The sequence below is a fragment of the Rhipicephalus microplus genome, chromosome X (genome assembly GCF_043290135.1).
Source record: "Rhipicephalus microplus isolate Deutch F79 chromosome X, USDA_Rmic, whole genome shotgun sequence".
Lineage (NCBI taxonomy): Eukaryota > Metazoa > Arthropoda > Arachnida > Ixodida > Ixodidae > Rhipicephalus > Rhipicephalus microplus.
The window spans coordinates 42,238,158-42,255,608 of record NC_134710.1 but is presented as its reverse complement, the minus strand read 5'-3'; the positions used below and the strand labels follow the sequence as shown (position 1 = coordinate 42,255,608).

The window sequence follows — 17,451 nt, the reverse complement described above, 5'->3', positions numbered from 1 at the left end:
CTCGTTCTTGTTCCGGCAATAAAGTTGTTCATTGCCTGAAGCCGACTCGCACACATACGTGGACCAGAAGCCTCGTTCAACACGTATCACTGGGCAAGGTTTCCCTTAAGTCGCACACAAGCCCTAGTAGCGTTGACACGTGGAACAAATGCAAAACGAAGCCTGACGTAGCCTGACCAAGGCAAACAACAAAAATTCTGACGAGCATCGTGCGTCCCCCTTGTGGCTGTTGTTAGAGATTAACGAAGACTTTTCAACACAAAGTTGTATTTAATGACATCATCTTATATAACAGTCACAATAAAATGCATAAAGCATTTTGAATAGCATTAATATAGACGAAACAACACTTGCTTTTCAAAGCGATTTTTTGAAACAGAAACCACAGTTGGAAATGTGGTTTTTGTTTTGCTATAGGAGCATAAGGTATAGAAAACTTGCTGTAACTCGCCAACTAATGAGGCTAGGAGGATAATTTTTGTTGCAACATATGTGTGAATGTTTGGGCGTGCAAGAAAAACAAAACCCTAAAAATTTATTTCACGAAAAAAAATTACTTTTGAAGGTGGCCTACCACCTTATTAAGTGAAGCTATTTTGTTTAACCTAAGTACAAAAATAAAAACTCGCAGCACCAGAAAATTTTTGTGATAAATGCCTGAACCACTCAACGGCTCTACAAAGCTGCTGTGTAGTAGCGTAATAACTCAAAGTTATGGCTATTGGCTGGATTGCCTTTCAAAAGGGCCGATATGACACAGGTATAAAGGAGTAGAACCGCCAGAAAAATAAAACTATAATTTTTGAGACTTTGCCACAGAAGACAAAAGAGAGAGATTTGCAACTTGTATTTCAGGCATTATGAAAAGGTAGTTGCATTTATTGATAGTAGTTAACCAGCAGCAAGGAAAAAAAAAATGAAAATGTGGACATTGTCATTTATAACTGCATCAAGATATTCACTCAAAAGATGGGACTGTCCTACCACTCTCGGGTTGGTTGGCAACCCTAATTAGCCTCGGAATGTATTTTCACTGAAGGCAGGGTTATTCATTGAGAGTCACAATAACTTATTAACATCACTAATGGCCCAATGCATGTACAGTATTTGTCTCTGCTGGAGCAAGAAATGTTTTGTCTATAGTTTTTCTGTGTAGTCATCATTGTATGGCATGAATATCTGGCTTGTCTTTCTTAATTGCACCATTGACTATTGACCGTCATGGCTTGTCTTGAAAAGATGTTGTAATGAAGTGCATTTTTTTAGGCAGCACGCTATAACTGCAGTGAAACCACCTTTTTTCTTCAAAGCTGCTCTTTGCTTTAAGCAAAATTATGGAGTCTCCTAAACTTTTACGATAGGAAGGTGACAAAAGTAATAGTAGGTATGAAACAATAGTAATGAAATGAATGCATCTTCTTTAGCTAGTAACTTCTCTGCGCAATTTCCCCAGGTACAGGAGGAAGAATGAAATGCCAGAAAATGTGGGATCAATACCTGGGCAATTTTTGGTCCTTGTTGGGATCCTTTGGAAAATGGAGGTGGAATCTTTGGTTTTGAGCCAACTTGGCTTCATTCTGCATATTGACATTGCTGAGGTGGGGCAGTGAGTGTGGGAAGGCATTTTATGTGGAACAGTGGTTGTTTATCAATATTTTGCATTTTTCAGCTTGGAGGGCTTGGAAAGGCCAATGTTGCCTTGATGTCGGACTTCACTAAGAAGATCTCAAAGGACTACAATGTACTGATTGAAGCAACTGGAATGGCATTGAGGTAGGTCTATCGCATGTACAGACCGTGGAGTAAGTTGTTTAAATTTGTTCTATCTAAAGACCTGCAGTTACAAACTTTCTTGGCCATTAACAGCACCCCACTTAAATGTAGCCTCGAGGGGGATCTCCAACAACTTCTTGAATAAAGGAGGTCCTGTGATAATGGGAACTGGATGCTGCCCTGCAGAATGTGAAATGGATGTCCAACCCACATGGCCATGTGGGAGGGTGCCAATAACTGCCATGAAAAATGCTTCATTGCCATCCTGGGAGCATCCTTTAATGTCTGGCAGTCTATAATGGCGATGTACCATCCTCAGATGTACATCACCTGCCCTTGCGAATTTCACTGCCCTGTGAGTGTTCCAGAGAAATTGTTTATCTCAACTGCTGTTGAAGGTATTTTTCATTTTACATGCCTACCAAACACATTCAGGGGCTGCTGTGTTGATAGCCTTGACAGCTTATATAAAATTATTCGTTCCTAATTATATAACCTTTTCCCAGGGCATCATTCATTATTGACACCAAGGCTATGATTCGCCAGATCACAATCAATGATTTCAACCTATATAGATCTGTGGATGAGACACTCCGGTTACTGAAGGCACTGCAGTATATTGAAAAGCATGGGACAGGTGAGTATTTTTTTTTTGTCTTCCTAAATTGTGTATTGTAGACCAGGGCCTGCCTCAGTGGATGTGTGGCTAAGGTGCGCGGCTGCTGACCCGAAGGTCGCATTTCAATGGAGGCAAAATGGTAGAGGCTCGTGTACTGCGCGATGTTAGTGCACGTTAAAGAACACCAGATGGTTGAAATTTCCTCGGCCCTCCACTACGACATTTATCATAGTCATATCATTGTTTTGGGACGTGAAGCCCCAAATATTATTATTATTATTATTATTATTATAGACCAGGGAGTCCTAAACCTTCGGGCCTTGGGGAGCCCAAACAGCTTTTCCGGAATGCCTCTGCACCCCTCTCCCACCCTTGTGAGAGTTGCATAAAGCACCCGCTGATCATATACTGTATGCTTCAGAGACCGTGCACTGTAAGCATTGTGCTCATTGCAAACTAAGTGCCAGATAAACAGAATCCTGTTTTATACCTCTGTCACATGGGCACAGAAAATGAAATTAACTTTCTAATGCCTTAAGATTTAATGCCAATTGTGCGGTGCCGCAGAGGCACATGAAATAACATTCGCCGTAATGCCATTCGGCATCTAATGCCTTCATTAGAAATCGTTCGACTGAAAAATGTCTACTCTCAGCCCCAAAGCATGCCCAGTAGAATGCACGCACACAAAACATTTAAAATAGCATCGATTATGTCCAAAATATTTTATGCATGAACAGAAAGCATACCGTATTTACTCGCATAATCCTCGCACTCGCATAATTCTCGCACCCCCCACACTGCCCAAGAAAAATATGAAAAAATTTTTTCCTCGAGTAATTATCCCACCCCCGAAAACTGCCGCAATAATGTCGCCTGTTCGTTCCAGCCACTGATGATGATAGCGCGCGCCATTTGGCGCCATCTCTTAAGTATCAAGCGTACTATTGCATGGAGATTCAATCCAATCTAAGCCAAGCCGAAGTGGCCAGTGCGCGTTGCGGCGTGTTTTGTATATTGTGTCGGTTATCTTGGCACGTTATGGGGCGATACTGAAGCCACACGGCTGCTTCAAGTTGCAAGTGATAGATCATACGCTAAACAACGGCAACAGAGCCGCCGGTAGGCCCTTCGGAGCCTACGAGTTTTGTGTTCGCTACTGGTGACGGCAGCTGAAAGCCACCAAGACGCGTTGGGCCTGCTGTGTGCCTAAAACTGGGATTGATGGTAAACTTTATTTCTTCAGAAGGAAACTGCGGACGATTCTGTTAAATAGCCATCAGCCCAATACTGACGTCCTATGCTTACCTTTTGAGGGCTCCTGTTGAGCGCCGACCGCTACCGCAACGCCCACAAGCTTCGCGTATAGTATTCTAATTCTCGACTATTTGCTTCCACTTTTTCTGTCTCAAATAAATCTTGCCTTGTGTTGAACCTCTGCTTTTATTGTTGAGGTAAGTTCTAATTAGTACTTTGTAAAGCTTGCTGTAAGTTGCTGGTGTGAGAATCCCGATTTGCGGCCACTTCGTTTTTTTTTTTTCGCTCTCTGCGTTTTCGTGGAAAGTTTTCCCCGCGTAATTCTTGCACCCCCCAACTTTGCATCAGGTTTCCGGCAAAAAAAGTGCGAGGATTATGCGAGTAAATACGGTATTACTTGCCTGTTGCACCATAAAGAAGTCCACTTCGGGGTCACAACGATTCCGAAATGACATGGTACCATGAATAAATGAACCTGGCTCTGAGGTTCATTTATTCTAGCTACTCTCGTTTTGCAAGAGTCTCTGCCCTTCGCGAGAAGGCAAACCTGAAAACACTCGCTCATCCTAGAATAGTCTCTCGATTAAAATTTATCTATCAATTGTGCCATGGTCACTTCAAAATTGCACCCAATCGCTACATAACCAACCCGTCCGTGCGCTTTGACCGTATTCATCATAATAAAACAGACAACCATTCAGTCATCTGAACGTTCATCAGTACTAATTATTTCCTCATGCTCTTTCATTATGGAACAAGTTACCTCAGGAGGTCGTTAATGCGGACCCGACACAATCGTTCGTCCATCTCGTCAATGACCTAAGACTTGATCTTTAATATGCAATATCTTATGTTCCTCATTAGTGCTGAGATTTTTTGTATTTTGGTATGCATGCCATTATTGCTATGTATTATTTATATTTTTCCTGATCTTGAGAATTTCCTTATTTTTGTACCAAGTATTGCATTTTCTTATATTTTTATATTCTGTTTTGTCACTGACATTTGTTACCCACTCCTGCTTGGGCCCGAACAGGGCCTGCAGTATTTGTAAATAAATACATAATTAAATATTCTAAGCTTCAGATGCAACACGCAATGGCCAAAGTTGCTGTGATCAGTCGAGATGTTGTAAAAGACAAAAACAAACTCAAGCTAATGGCAATATAAAAGCTTACTGTTATGTCTCAGTATTCATGAAAGCAGGTTAGAGTTGTTAAAATTTGTGTTTATATTTTATTGTTATCCTAAAATTGTGCATTTCAAGAGTTGTTGCTATCGACATCGTCAGGTTACATTCCATTTAATTTAGATGTGTGCCAGCTTGGCTGATGAAAATGTCATTTAGAAACTTGATTGCTCTGACTGCTGAATGTGATTTTTTATGCCCCGGTGGCGTGGGTATTACAAAAATGCTTTCGTGCCTGTTTTCTTTTTTGCAAAACAAATATAAACGCATACAGTCTCACTGCAAAATGGTTGTTGACCAAGTACACCAATCATAAGGCTATGCATAAATGTTTGCATAGTACATTGCATAGTTTCTCACAATAATACCTAAAGAAAAGTGTGGTGCCACCGTCTATGCGAATTTCTTAAGGGGCCCAGTTGGAGCGCTGGGAATGATCGTATATGTGTGCGAGGCTTGTGTTGGCTGGTGTTGAGCGAGGCTTCAACTTAAAAGCAAACACGGCTGCATAAGTAAAGCTTCTGTAAAACAATGTTTATCAGTAGACCTCATTGACATGTATTACAATCTAAAATAGAAGTCCATTCACTTTGATGGCACAACCAAATAGCGAAAGAAACAGACAACATAAAAGTGGTGAAGGGAACGCTCGCTTTGTTATCTGCCTGCCAAGTTTAGCGGCCGTTGGTTACTTCTTACGCTTCGTCAAATTGTACATCAACGCAGAAGGTTACAGTGCCACTGTAATTACTCGATTCTACCGCGCCCTCGATTGTAACGCGCACTCGGTTTCCAGGACGAAAAAAAAAAAAAGTAATCGATTGCAACGCGCACCCATTTTTCTCGTTGGCCCGCACGATCGCACCACTCGGAAAAACGACTCCTTTCGGGAGCGGCTTTCGTTTAAATATGAGGTACGGAGGAAGCTTGTGCCCATCTGACGTGCAACAGAGCATTGCTGTCACTCTAGTTTTACCGTGGCCCGATGCCAGCATGCGAACTTGCTTCGCCCCCTTCTTCTCGATGGTTGTGGTGCCAGGTATGTTGAAGTAAAGAGGCATCTGATTGGCATTCCCGATTTGCCCAAGCAGGTAGCGGTTGTACCACAAGTTAAGGATGAACCTCTGAAAACTGTGAAGCTTTTCATCGTACTCCTCCGGAAACTTTTCGCATATGCCCATTCGCCTTCGAAGGGAAAAGCCTTTCCTCTTCATAAAATTAGCCAGCACCTGCTCGCTTTAAACTAGTTCCGCATTAGCCCTTTTTCTATGGCTAACTGCATAGCCCGCACTTGGAGCAGTTCTGTCGTCACGGGCCGCTGTGCCGCTCAAGCACATACTCGCCGAGCAGCTCTTCAATTTGTGGTCCACTGAAGCCTTTGCGTGAAGCTTCGCTGTCGACAATCTTCTGCTTTTGTTTCCGCCAGTCCCGCATGCATGTTTCGGGAACTCCGAACGACCGCGATGCAGCCCAATTTCCATCTGTTTCTGCACACGCGATGACTTTTCTTTTAAAAGCGGCATCGAGGTGCACTCGTCGAGTTTTTGGAGTCTGACCTTCCATGCCATCAATGCTAATGCATTACAAGATGACGAACTTCTCAGCACATGTATGAAGTGGGGCACAGGGGAAACACATAGGCAGAAATGGCCAACGCGCCATACTGACGCACGTAGGGGGCGGCCATTTTGGAAATGCCGATGGCAATAGAATGACCGTATTGATTTTTTTTTTCGTACTTGATTGTAACGCGCATGCGATTTATGAACTCGCTTAACCGAAAAAAAGGTCCGCGTTAGATTAGAGTAATTATGGTAAATAAAACACGTTTCTGTGCAATGACAAAAATCAACAGCTTATTACGTGCTTTTATTTAGTAAGAAATCGATCATTTTACCGTGCAGCCAGACGTGTATTTGAGGTACTATACAGATCAGAGTCAAGCTCGAAGCCCACATATACCATCATTCCCTTGCATCCAGCAACTCACTAGCGCCAGATTTTCCTCTAGATAAGTTTGTGAGTAACTATATGGTACGTAGTACAGAGCCAGCAAGAAGCAGTGCCTCTTGCTCATATCAAAGTGACTATTGTGCATTTTGATTACAGAACTGTCATTGTGCAGTGGCAAATCAGCATGTATGAAAACTCTGCCACATGAATTCCGGTGTGCCATGAGCCATGAAGAAAGCTTTGAGGTGCCCATTAGTGTTGTTTGAACGGGTTTGAATGGGTTTGAACACGAAGTATCATCTTCTGTCTCTTAAGTTGCAGGATCACCAAATTGATTCTCCCTCACATGTTACAAACTCCACGCATGAGCATGAATGATCAGTGATCTGTGTGATCTGTCTCCTTGAGTATGCAAATCGTGCAAGTTTCATTACGTGCTGTGGTTTTATTGCTGATACGATGTGCGTATCAATGGCTTTAGAATACCCGCTAAGTCTCCTGCGATTGTTCATAACACGACCATGTATGGTGACGACGTAACTGACGGTGTGCGCGCGTCCAACGCTCGACTAGTCAAATCAACGCTGCTTTTTGCAAACTCTGTGAACAAAACCGTGGCAGATGCAATTATAGATAGCATAAAACGAATTAATTTTGAAGGAAAAAAGGCTAGAAGTGTTTCGGCGTTCCTGTCCAAAGAATCTTATAGCGAGCAAAGCTTTGACCCACGCTTGCGCGGGAGCCAGCTATGCCGTCTCGTCCGTTCACGTTTGTTCCAGCAAGACACATGCGAGTTTTGACATAAATAGATTTTGCTAGTTGTTTTGATGATGCGAAATTTCGGGAGTATTTGCTCACGCTCCCCCCCTTTTGAGACTCTCACCTTTTGGGAGAAACCTTATACCTGTGTCACACGGGCGCCAAAAAGTTTAAGTAAGCGGTGTTTTACGAAGTTGAAAGACTTTTAACAAAGAGGTGTTGCGGCGCAGACACACGGCAGCAACGATCTCCTTTTAGTGTTTTCGTTCGAAGACGCTAGCGAAAGCGGGGCGCTAGCAGTTAAGAGAAGCAATGAAAATTAAACGATGTATCACGATGTACAAATTAAAGACTTGTTGCACTGCTCGTTTCTTCGAATAAGTTAAGAATAAGAGATGAAGAAACACCAATGTGAAAGTTTGTTGTACTAGTTAAGGAAGCATTCCCATAACTAGCGACGTGCACAAGCCCGTCTGGCACCACTGGGCTTTTATTTACCGTATTTGTTTTTCGCTGCTCTCGACTGCTCTTGACACGTTATGGGCGACCGTACGGAAGAAAAAGCGAGGATCGCAAGCCTCACGGCCTGCTTTCTCGCTCTGGAAAGCGAGGCAGACGCTGCAAAAGCCGCCAAGGAGAGGATCAAGCAGCAACTGCTGTTCAGCAATTCCCTGCTGTGCGCACTGGAGCTGTCGGAGAAGGCCTGCGATCGATCGATCTGGGCCTTCAGACGAAACGAGAGGTGGTTCGAGGGAACTGTACCTCACCTCGGTGAGCAGAACTTCAAGCAATCTTTTCGAGTGTACCCGTCCACCTTTCGTTTCATTGTGGAGAGCTTGCGCAGTGAGCCTGAAAGACAGTGCACCAGCATGCATGAAATCATCACTCCTGAGAAGCGAGTCGGCATTGCCCTATACAAGCTTGACTACTTGAATGACGGGCAAACACACGACTGCCACGCTTTCCTCGCTTGTGCAAAATGGCGCGGCGCGAGACCGAGCGTCACCACGTGATATTGCCGACGCGTTGTAGCTGCTTACGAGAGTAGAAAAGGAAATAACCATTAAAAGAGTTCATTACACCTTCTGCAGGATATGAAATTTCTTTTTACAAAGAGTTTTGGTGACAGAAAAATAAGCATTCGCTCTTTTTTTCCCACCACTCGAAAATTGCTGGCGCCCACTGGTTTCGAGGCTACTCATTCGGAGCCGTAAAAGAGATCGACGAACTCCGTTTACGAAAAAGACCGCTTCTGAAAAGGAGTTCGCTGTGTGCCTTGTGTCTGCTGTCAGGAACTCCTTTTCGGAAAAAGACCGCTTAAAAGACTTTCAAGTGCCCGTGTGACAGGGGTATTACCCTTGTGCGTTCGGCCACTCCGCAACGCTGATTTTTACGCTTGCGATTGGACCCCCCTATTGTTTTTTGCAATGTTTTTTTCTTTTGGTGTAAAAAAAAATGGGGGAAAACAATACAGTGCGACCCCTCTCCCCTCTTCTGTTGCGGGAATCTCCCGGATTCAGAATCCTTGCACTTGGCAGGTATGCTTTATTGCTACTCACAGGCTCATTTTGCTACTCACAGGCTCATTGTGTGCTGATGTGGTGTGCATTAGCTTTGTTGAACAGCTTCTCACCAGGTCATGTAAGAAATTGTAGTTAGGCACCGGAAGTTGTGTGCATAATGAAGAGATTTTGTTGGAAGAATTTTATCAAATCGTTTCATTATGAGCTAAGAAAAGCAATATTTTGAGGCGGCCCAAAACCATGAGGCAAACTTGTAGCTGTTGCCACTCCATCTTGAAATATTTGTGCAGGAACACAGAAGAGACACACGAACAGGTGTAATCTAACCACTGGTTAATTTTTAACGTTCATTTAATGACCTTCAGATCTGCACACACGACACATCTTATGGTCACATGCTCAATTAACAGCAGATAAGGGCGAAATTTTTCAGTCAAGACAACCGATGGGTGGCTAACACACTTGTATTCCAGCTTGTCCATATGATAGGTTTCCATGATTTCTCTTGAAGTTCAGTTTTGATGCCTATATTCTAAGGTAGTATATTAGTAAAACAAGGCGAACATGTGCACTCTTTGCAATGCAGCGTTAAATGTGCGGCCAAAAACAAAATCGGAAGAGTGTGCGCGTTGATTAACTAAACATGTGACAAACTGAGCAGTGTAAAGGAGTATCGTAGCAATAAACACAAGCTCCAATTTGTAAAATGTACAAATAATGTGGTGTATAGTACACAGCTGAACTCCTTTATAAGAGGCATGCTCTGAGCAGCAATTCTCGCCTTTTACATGAGATGTCTCTTATAAGCAGGGCACCATGTAGGCAGTTTCCTATCAACCCATATTTTACTTTAGGCACATAGGTGTTTGTTATAAAGGGTGTTGACTGTCCCTCTGACGTGTGGTCATGTGCATGTAGGGCAAGCTGGCAGATGTATTAACACGAGGCTAAGGGAGTATATGTCAAGTCTGAAAGGTCACCCTAATACACAATTAGCCCTGCAGTGCAATGAGTGCACGTGTTTGCCTTGTTTCAATAATGGTACAGTAGACTTGCAATAATTCAAACTCTGATAATTCATACTTTTGGTTAATTCAAACAAAAATCTATTTTTTGGTTGGCTCTTTATTTTTTCAGTGTAATTAAAAGCCTCTTAATTAAAACTTCATTATTTATTTGTGGTTCCATATGATTAAATATCTGCTGGGCGATTCCACGAGAGATCGACACGGGTTCAAAAGTTGATATTTTAGATTTCATTGAGTATTTTATATTTTGTGCACCTCTCACCAGGTAGCCCGAAAGTCAACTTCGTTTTATGATTAACGGCATAACTTACAAGAAAATAATATCAAACTTCACCAACACGAAGGCACCAATTTCGTCACCTGTCATTTTCGAAAATTGCAGATGCTATAAACACAAATATTTTTGTTTCAAGGAAAATATTTTTTAGCTGAAATGCATGTTTAATGAAGAATGAATTTATACGGTTTCAAGTTTGTAGACCTTAAGAAAATAGCTTTTAAAAATGTCTAATTTTGCGACAGTTTAAAAAAAGTTACGTACTCCCAATTTTTTTTTTCGAAAGTAATGCAAGCAGCGTTTTCAAACTTGTCACGTTTTAAGGATATAGTGTGTTCATAAGGTACATAAGTTATTGCTGCCGTAGGGCAAATGTAAATTTTTATATATTGCCTCAAAGTTCTCATATTGGCAAAGGTGTACTCCACTGAAATTTGAATAATAGAAAAACCCCATCTTCGATTTTTTTTTAAATCTCGTAAATAGACAACCGAAGGCCATCATACAGTAATATAGAAAAACATGTTGCATTATTTTGTTTTTAGCGACAATATTCGAGGTACAAATCAGAGCTTATCGAGAATGCGCTGATAAGTTGAGAAATCTAGAAATCGGAACGGAAAAGCGGCAATGAGCTTCAAACACGAGTAAACGTTGACCGCATTTGGTGAAGAAAAGCTGTTTTAGCAGATAGGAGTAACTATTTTGAAGACGATATTCTACAGTATCTGAATTCACTCTTATACGTAGAGCACTGAGACTTCTAATATGTGGTGCCTCTCCATTACTGACACACAGATGGAGCTGCTGTGACGGCCATGTGTTTGCAGCACGTTGGGTAAAACAATTGAATGTTGAATGAGTTCATAAACGATTCATAACAAATTTTTATCATTTGGGGCATGAAGACTGCCGCATTTGACTGAAGAACACGCTTTAGGGCAAGTTGTCATCCGTCGTCTGCTCTACAGATGAATTGCTGTGCGCCGCATCTCGGAGGCAATGCTTTAGATCATATGGTTCAAAGTAGAGACAAAGATTACGCCTCCCGTAATTTTATCGACAAAAACATTGTGAAATTCATTTTAACGTACTATACTTCAGTTTTGCATTCGCACTGTGGAAACTTGCGCACGCTGTTTTACGTCTGCTCTCATTAAAGGTGAGAGACAGGAACAGACGACAGATAGATCACTTTCGTGCTGCTGGTTTCACGCATAGTTTCATTGCCAGTAATTTGAGCCTCAAGGAGCGTGGCGATGGCTGACCACTTCAGCTGGGATAGAGTTTTTTTGTTCAGATTACCTCATGTTGCATAAAAAGAAAATACCTTAACAAAGAGACTTCCGCAAGGTCGAAGACATCGGCCTGTTTGCCCTCCAAAAGCTTTTGCTGAAAGCTGCCCGCCATGCACATAACTATGACCACGTCTGCCAGAACTGCTTCAGACGCCTCAGAGATGCTGTCTTCGTCTAATGGCTTCTCAGCAGAAATAGCTTATGAGTTTTTGCCGGAAGAAGAAAAAGGCAGAAGTCAAGAGCGGTGTGTAAACACGCCTGAAGCATTGTCACATATGCGACTGGAGAAGCTTCATGCGCAAAATAGCAAAGTTCATGCAGAGCCAAGACAACTTAGCAGCAATTCTACAGTAACCGTGAAATGCCACCGTAACGTGTGTAACCGCCACTTTCAACCATCAGATCTAAAGTGCAGTGTGTGTGCCCAGTGGTTCAAGAACTTCAAGCAAGCCTATGTAGCGTGTTCTTCATATCAAGAGCGCATGCGTTTGTTGACACGTTGAGCGATGTAGAGTGCCGAAAACTCCAAGCGCTTATACCAAACTTGTCAGCTTACATGATATACAGATCCCGACGCTGGCGCGCAAAACACGGGATATGGTTAGCACCACATGCGGTAAAAAGGACACGGCTGAACCAAATGGACGTCCAGGCAGCTATGGCTTACTACTCTAAAGATGAGTATAGCTGTTCTCGGCAGAGTCCCAACAAAAAAGATGTAGTATCTGTTATCATTGACGGAAAAAAGGAGCTTGTTTCGAAAAGGTTTATGACCGGTTCAATGTGAGAGGCTTACCCTCTCTTTAGAGAAGCTAATCCGAACACATCTATTGGGCTCTCAAAGTTTTATTCACTGAGGCCGAAGTGGGTTCTTCTTGCACCACACCAAGAAGTGTGCCTTTGTATATACTGTGCTAATGCCACGGAGTGTGTTTCTGCCCTACAAGACGTCACCGATGGTGCCTACACGGCGGACTTCTTGAAAGAACTATGTCTTCGCAGCTCCCCTACAAGTGATTGTTTTTTAGGCCATTGTGACTATTGTGCTAAGGAGGACGCTCTGACAGCCACATGTTTAGGAATCTCTGAAGATATTGACGTAGCCTATGCAGAATGGGAAAATGGCGATCTAGTAAAAAAAACAGCCCAGGCAAGTGCTTTTCTGCGAGAGCTATGTTTATGGTTCGTGAAGTGGATTACCCATGATTACATAAGATACATTCAAGAATCAGCAATACGCCAGGCGAAAGAGAACCAAGAAAAAGATTCTTGCATTTTTCACTTTGATTTCGCTCAAAATTGGACAGTCATTTTAGCGAATGAGGTACAGTCGTATCACTGGCACAAAAGACAGGTGTCTATATTCACGTGTGTCGTCACAAGAAAGCAATCAATTCAAAATTTTTGCTGTCATCAGTGATGACACATGCCATGATGCTGCACATGCGCATCTGTTTTGCTCTACAAATAATTCACAACTATATGAAGGAACAACTTAAGCCTGACACGCATGTTACTTATGTTTCCGATGGTGCATGCAGTCAAAAACAAGTACCAGTTGTTCGAGTTATGTCAGAAAGATCATATATCACCAACGTGGATTTTTTCGGCCACAGGACATGGCAAGAACTCTTGTGACGGCGTTGGTGGCCTACTAAAGCATCAGGCTACGCTCTACAACCTCAGAGCGGCAAGCTCAGCTGTGATTATGTCAGCATCCCAAATGGTGGCGCAAATGAGCGCGAAGCTTAAGAATGTCTAGCTGCTGTGTGCAAATGCAGACGAGCTAGAAACATTCCGTCAGTTTAAGAAGAGCCAGTGGAAATTGTTGCCACGTGTTCCAGGCATACGTTCTTGGCATGTTTGGCTAAGCACATCTGAGGGCACTGATCGTGGTCGTGTTTTGTTAGCGTCACGTACTGCTAAATGTGATCTGCAAAAGATGCAGCCATTTTGAGCGCATCTCTTGTTTCACGCAGTCACCACCTAAATACCAGTGAGGGTACTTCAAACGCATATGCTTTTTCTAGCGAGACCCAACACTTGCGTTGCAACATTTTCATGTTTGAGTTTATCTGCAAATATAGACAGATGTTTTGCAACTGAGTTACAGTGTCGAAGATTTCCTCCATTAGAGCTGTGTTTGCAAGAACATAAATGCGCCTTCATGGGTACGTATTTGTCACAGTGCTAAAACAGCCTTTCTTCACCAAATGCGGTCACGTTTACTCGTGTTTGAAGCTCATTGCCGCTTTTCCGTTCCGATTTCTAGATTTCTCAACTTACCAGCGCATTCTCGAAAAGCTCTGATTTGTACCACGAATATTGTCGCTAAAAACAAAATAATGCAACATGTTTTTCTATATTACTGTATGATGGCCTTCGGTTGTCTATTTACGAGATTTTAAGAAAAATCGAAGATGGGGTTTTTTAATATTCAAATTTCAGTGGAGTACACCTTTGCCAATATGAGAACTTTGAGGCAATATATAAAAATTTACATTTGCCCTACGGCAGCAATAATTTATGTACCTAATGAACACACTATATCCTTAAAACATGTCAAGTTTGAAAACGCAGCTTGCATTACTTTCGAAAAAAAAAAAATTGGTAGTACGCAACTTTTTTAAACTGTCGCAAAATTAGACATCTTTAAAAGCTATTTCCTTAAGGTCTACAAACTTGAAACCGTATGAATTCATTCTTCATTAGACATGCATTTCAGGTAAAAAATATCTTCCTTGAAACAAAAATATTTATCTTTTTATAGCATCTGCAATATTCGAAAATGACAGGTGACGAAATTGGTGCCTCGTGTTGGTGAAGTTTGATATTTTTTTCTCGTAAGTTATGCCGTTAATCATAACACGAAGTTGACTTTCGGGCTACCTGGTGAAAGGTGCACGAAATATAAGATACTCAATGAAATCTAAAATATCAACTTTTGGACCCGTGTCGATCTCTCGTGGAATCACCCTGCTGCTTTCCCACTACTATTTAAAAAGTTTGCGTGCTCATGTATATAATCCTAACAGTCTAAAAATGAAAAATAAGCGCCTCAGGTTTTTGAAGCAAGACTTTGCTAGTAAACAAATGTTCGAAACGAAGCACACGTATGGTAAACCGTGATGCTTCTCAACTGGTGGAGAGCTTTGTGCTGAAGGCACATATAGCAAAGAAGCAGTTCGCAATTCACAATGCCTAATCATAATGTGTGGTGTCACCTCACCCACAGTCATACATCTGAAAGCTTCTGATAACTCAGACTTCTTGATAATTCAAATAAAATTCAGAGGCCCCTTCGAGTTTGAATTAACGATGGTCGACTGCACCTTAGAATATAGGCATCAAAGTGGAACTTCAAGAGAAATCATGGAAGCCTATCATATTGACAAGCTGAATAAAGGCCACCCATTGGTTGCCTTTATTGAGAAAGAAATTTCGCTCTAATCTGCTGTTTTGTGACCACGTGACCGTAACCTGTGCCATGTTTGCAGTTCAAATTTTTTTTTTTTTTGTGACCAGTTGTTAGATAGCACCCGTTTGTTTGTCTCTTCTTTGTGCCTGCACAAATATTTTTAGATATGTTCCAACTAGCCCCAATCGCAGTCTTGCCACTCGCCTTGTGTAGCCTTTGCAAGCCAAATTCTTTCGTGCCCTCTTCAGTATCGGTGCTGGAGAATCACGTACGTGATGCGGGTGCATCAACATGTCACATGCACGCAAGGTCACGTGCGCCATGACGAGCAGAGGCCAGCCCCAGCATGCCAGTGGCGTCGTATTGGTGTGGCATTCTCTTTAGGGAACGACCTGTTTCTGCGGTGTGCGCGTACATTTGGAGAGGCTTGCACTGATCATGGATCTTTACCACGATACAACGTATCGCACTATTGAAACTGCTGTCAGAAACAATGCACCAAAATTGCACCAAACATTGTCAGGGTTAGTGCCATGCATAATGCAGGAACGGTGAGAACACTAATGCATACGAAATAGAGGCAGATCAGTTTCTCATATCGCTGTGATTCTATGAAAAAATTAATAATAATGAAAACACGCATGCATTCTGTTTCTGTTTGTTATTTCGCTAAACTTTCATTCATCTGCTAAGCCAACAAATAAAAAATTACTCTAGTAGCCTCAAATAATTCTCACAGTGTCGCATGCTGCTGTGAGTGATGTCTAGGCACCGATGTTTACCTAGGGGAGCGATGTCGGAGTCCAGATGACTACGTGGGGTCATTCCTTGTTGCACGTCACCCCCTCCATGTTGAGGTGCATGCCCGCACGAAAAACAAGAAGCGTTCGCTTTGGAATTTCAGCTCTATCTGCAGGACCATAGCATTGCGAATCTTGCTAGACGTAGCCGTGAGTGCCTAGCGATCATGATTACATTGCTTATGTTACACTTGTCTGCGACCTGGTGGGGGGCCCTTTAAGTGCAAAATGCAAGTCAAATTTTCTCATTTAAGTTAACAAATTAGGTGCCAGTGGGGGTAAAGTGAGAGTAGCTTGCATTTGTTCTAACTGCTCACAGTACCCTAAATTCTACGGATTTGATCCTGGCTGTTGTGGCAGAATTTCAATGGAGGCAAAAGGCAAGAGGCCCGTGTACTTCAGGAACCCGAGGTGGTTGAAATTTCCGGAGCCTATGGCATGCCTCGTAAACGTACTGTAATTACTCAAATCTAACGTGCACCTTTTTTCCGGTTAAGCGAGCTCATAAATCGCATGCGCGTTAGAATCGAGTACGAAAACAAAAATTAATACGGTCATTCTATTGCCTTCGGCATTTCCAAAATGGCCGTCCCCTACGTGCGTCTGCCTATGTGTTTCCTATGTGCGGCACTTCGTACGTGTGCTGAGAAGTTTGTCATCTTGTAGTGCATTAGCATCGACGGCATGGAAGGGCCGACTCCAAAAACTCGAGTGCACCATGATGCCGCTTTTAAAAGAAAAGTCATCGTGTGTGCAGAAACGGACGGAAATTGGGCCGCATCGTGGTCGTTCGGAGTTCCCGAAACGTGCGTGCGGGACTGGCGGAAACAAAAGCAGAAGATTGTCGACAGCAAAGCTTCACGCAAAGGCTTCAGTGGACCACAGCAGGGTTGGTTTCCGCAAATTGAAAAGCTGCTCGGCGAGTATGTGCTTGAGCAGCGAGCGGCACAGCGGCCCGTGACGACAGAACTACTCCAAGTGCGGGCTCACTAACTTTATGAAGAGGAAAGGCTTTTCCGTCCGAAGGTGAACGGGCATATGCGAAAAGTTTTGCGGAGGAGTACGATGAAAAGCTTCACAGTTTTCAGAGGTTCGTCCTAAACTTGCGGCACAACAACGGCTACCTGCTTGGGCAAATCGGGAATGCCGATGAGACGCCTCTTTACTTCGACATACCTGGCACCACAACCGTCGAGAAGAAGGGGGCGAAGAAAGTTTGCGTGCTGACATCATTCCACAATAAAACTACAGTGACGGCAATGCTCTGTTACACGTCAGATGGGCACAGGCTTCCCCCGTACCTCATATTTAAATGGAAGACACTCCCGAAAGGATTGATTGATTGATTGATATGTGTGGTTTAATGTCTCAAAACCACCATATGATTATGAGAGACGCTGTAGTGGAGGGCTCCGGAAATTTCGACCACCTGGGGTTCTTTAACGTGCCCCCAAATCTGAGCACACGGGCCTACAACATTTCCGCCTCCATCGGAAATGCAGCCGCCGCAGCCGGGATTTGAACCCGCGACCTGCGGGTCAGTAGCCGAGTACCTTA

The 17,451-nt window shown here is 42.9% G+C and overlaps 1 protein-coding gene across 7 annotated transcripts in view; it reads left to right on the top strand.

Moving 5' to 3' along the window:
* Positions 1 to 17,451, top strand: part of LOC119175863 (uncharacterized) — a 107,957-nt gene that overhangs the window by 79,858 nt on the left and 10,648 nt on the right. For all 7 annotated transcript variants that reach the window (XM_037426874.2, XM_037426881.2, XM_037426879.2 and 4 more), the window contains 2 exons: positions 1,670 to 1,773; positions 2,280 to 2,410. In XM_037426874.2, coding sequence (XP_037282771.2) covers positions 1,670 to 1,773; positions 2,280 to 2,410 — 235 coding nt within the window. The remainder of the gene's footprint in view (positions 1 to 1,669; positions 1,774 to 2,279; positions 2,411 to 17,451) is intronic.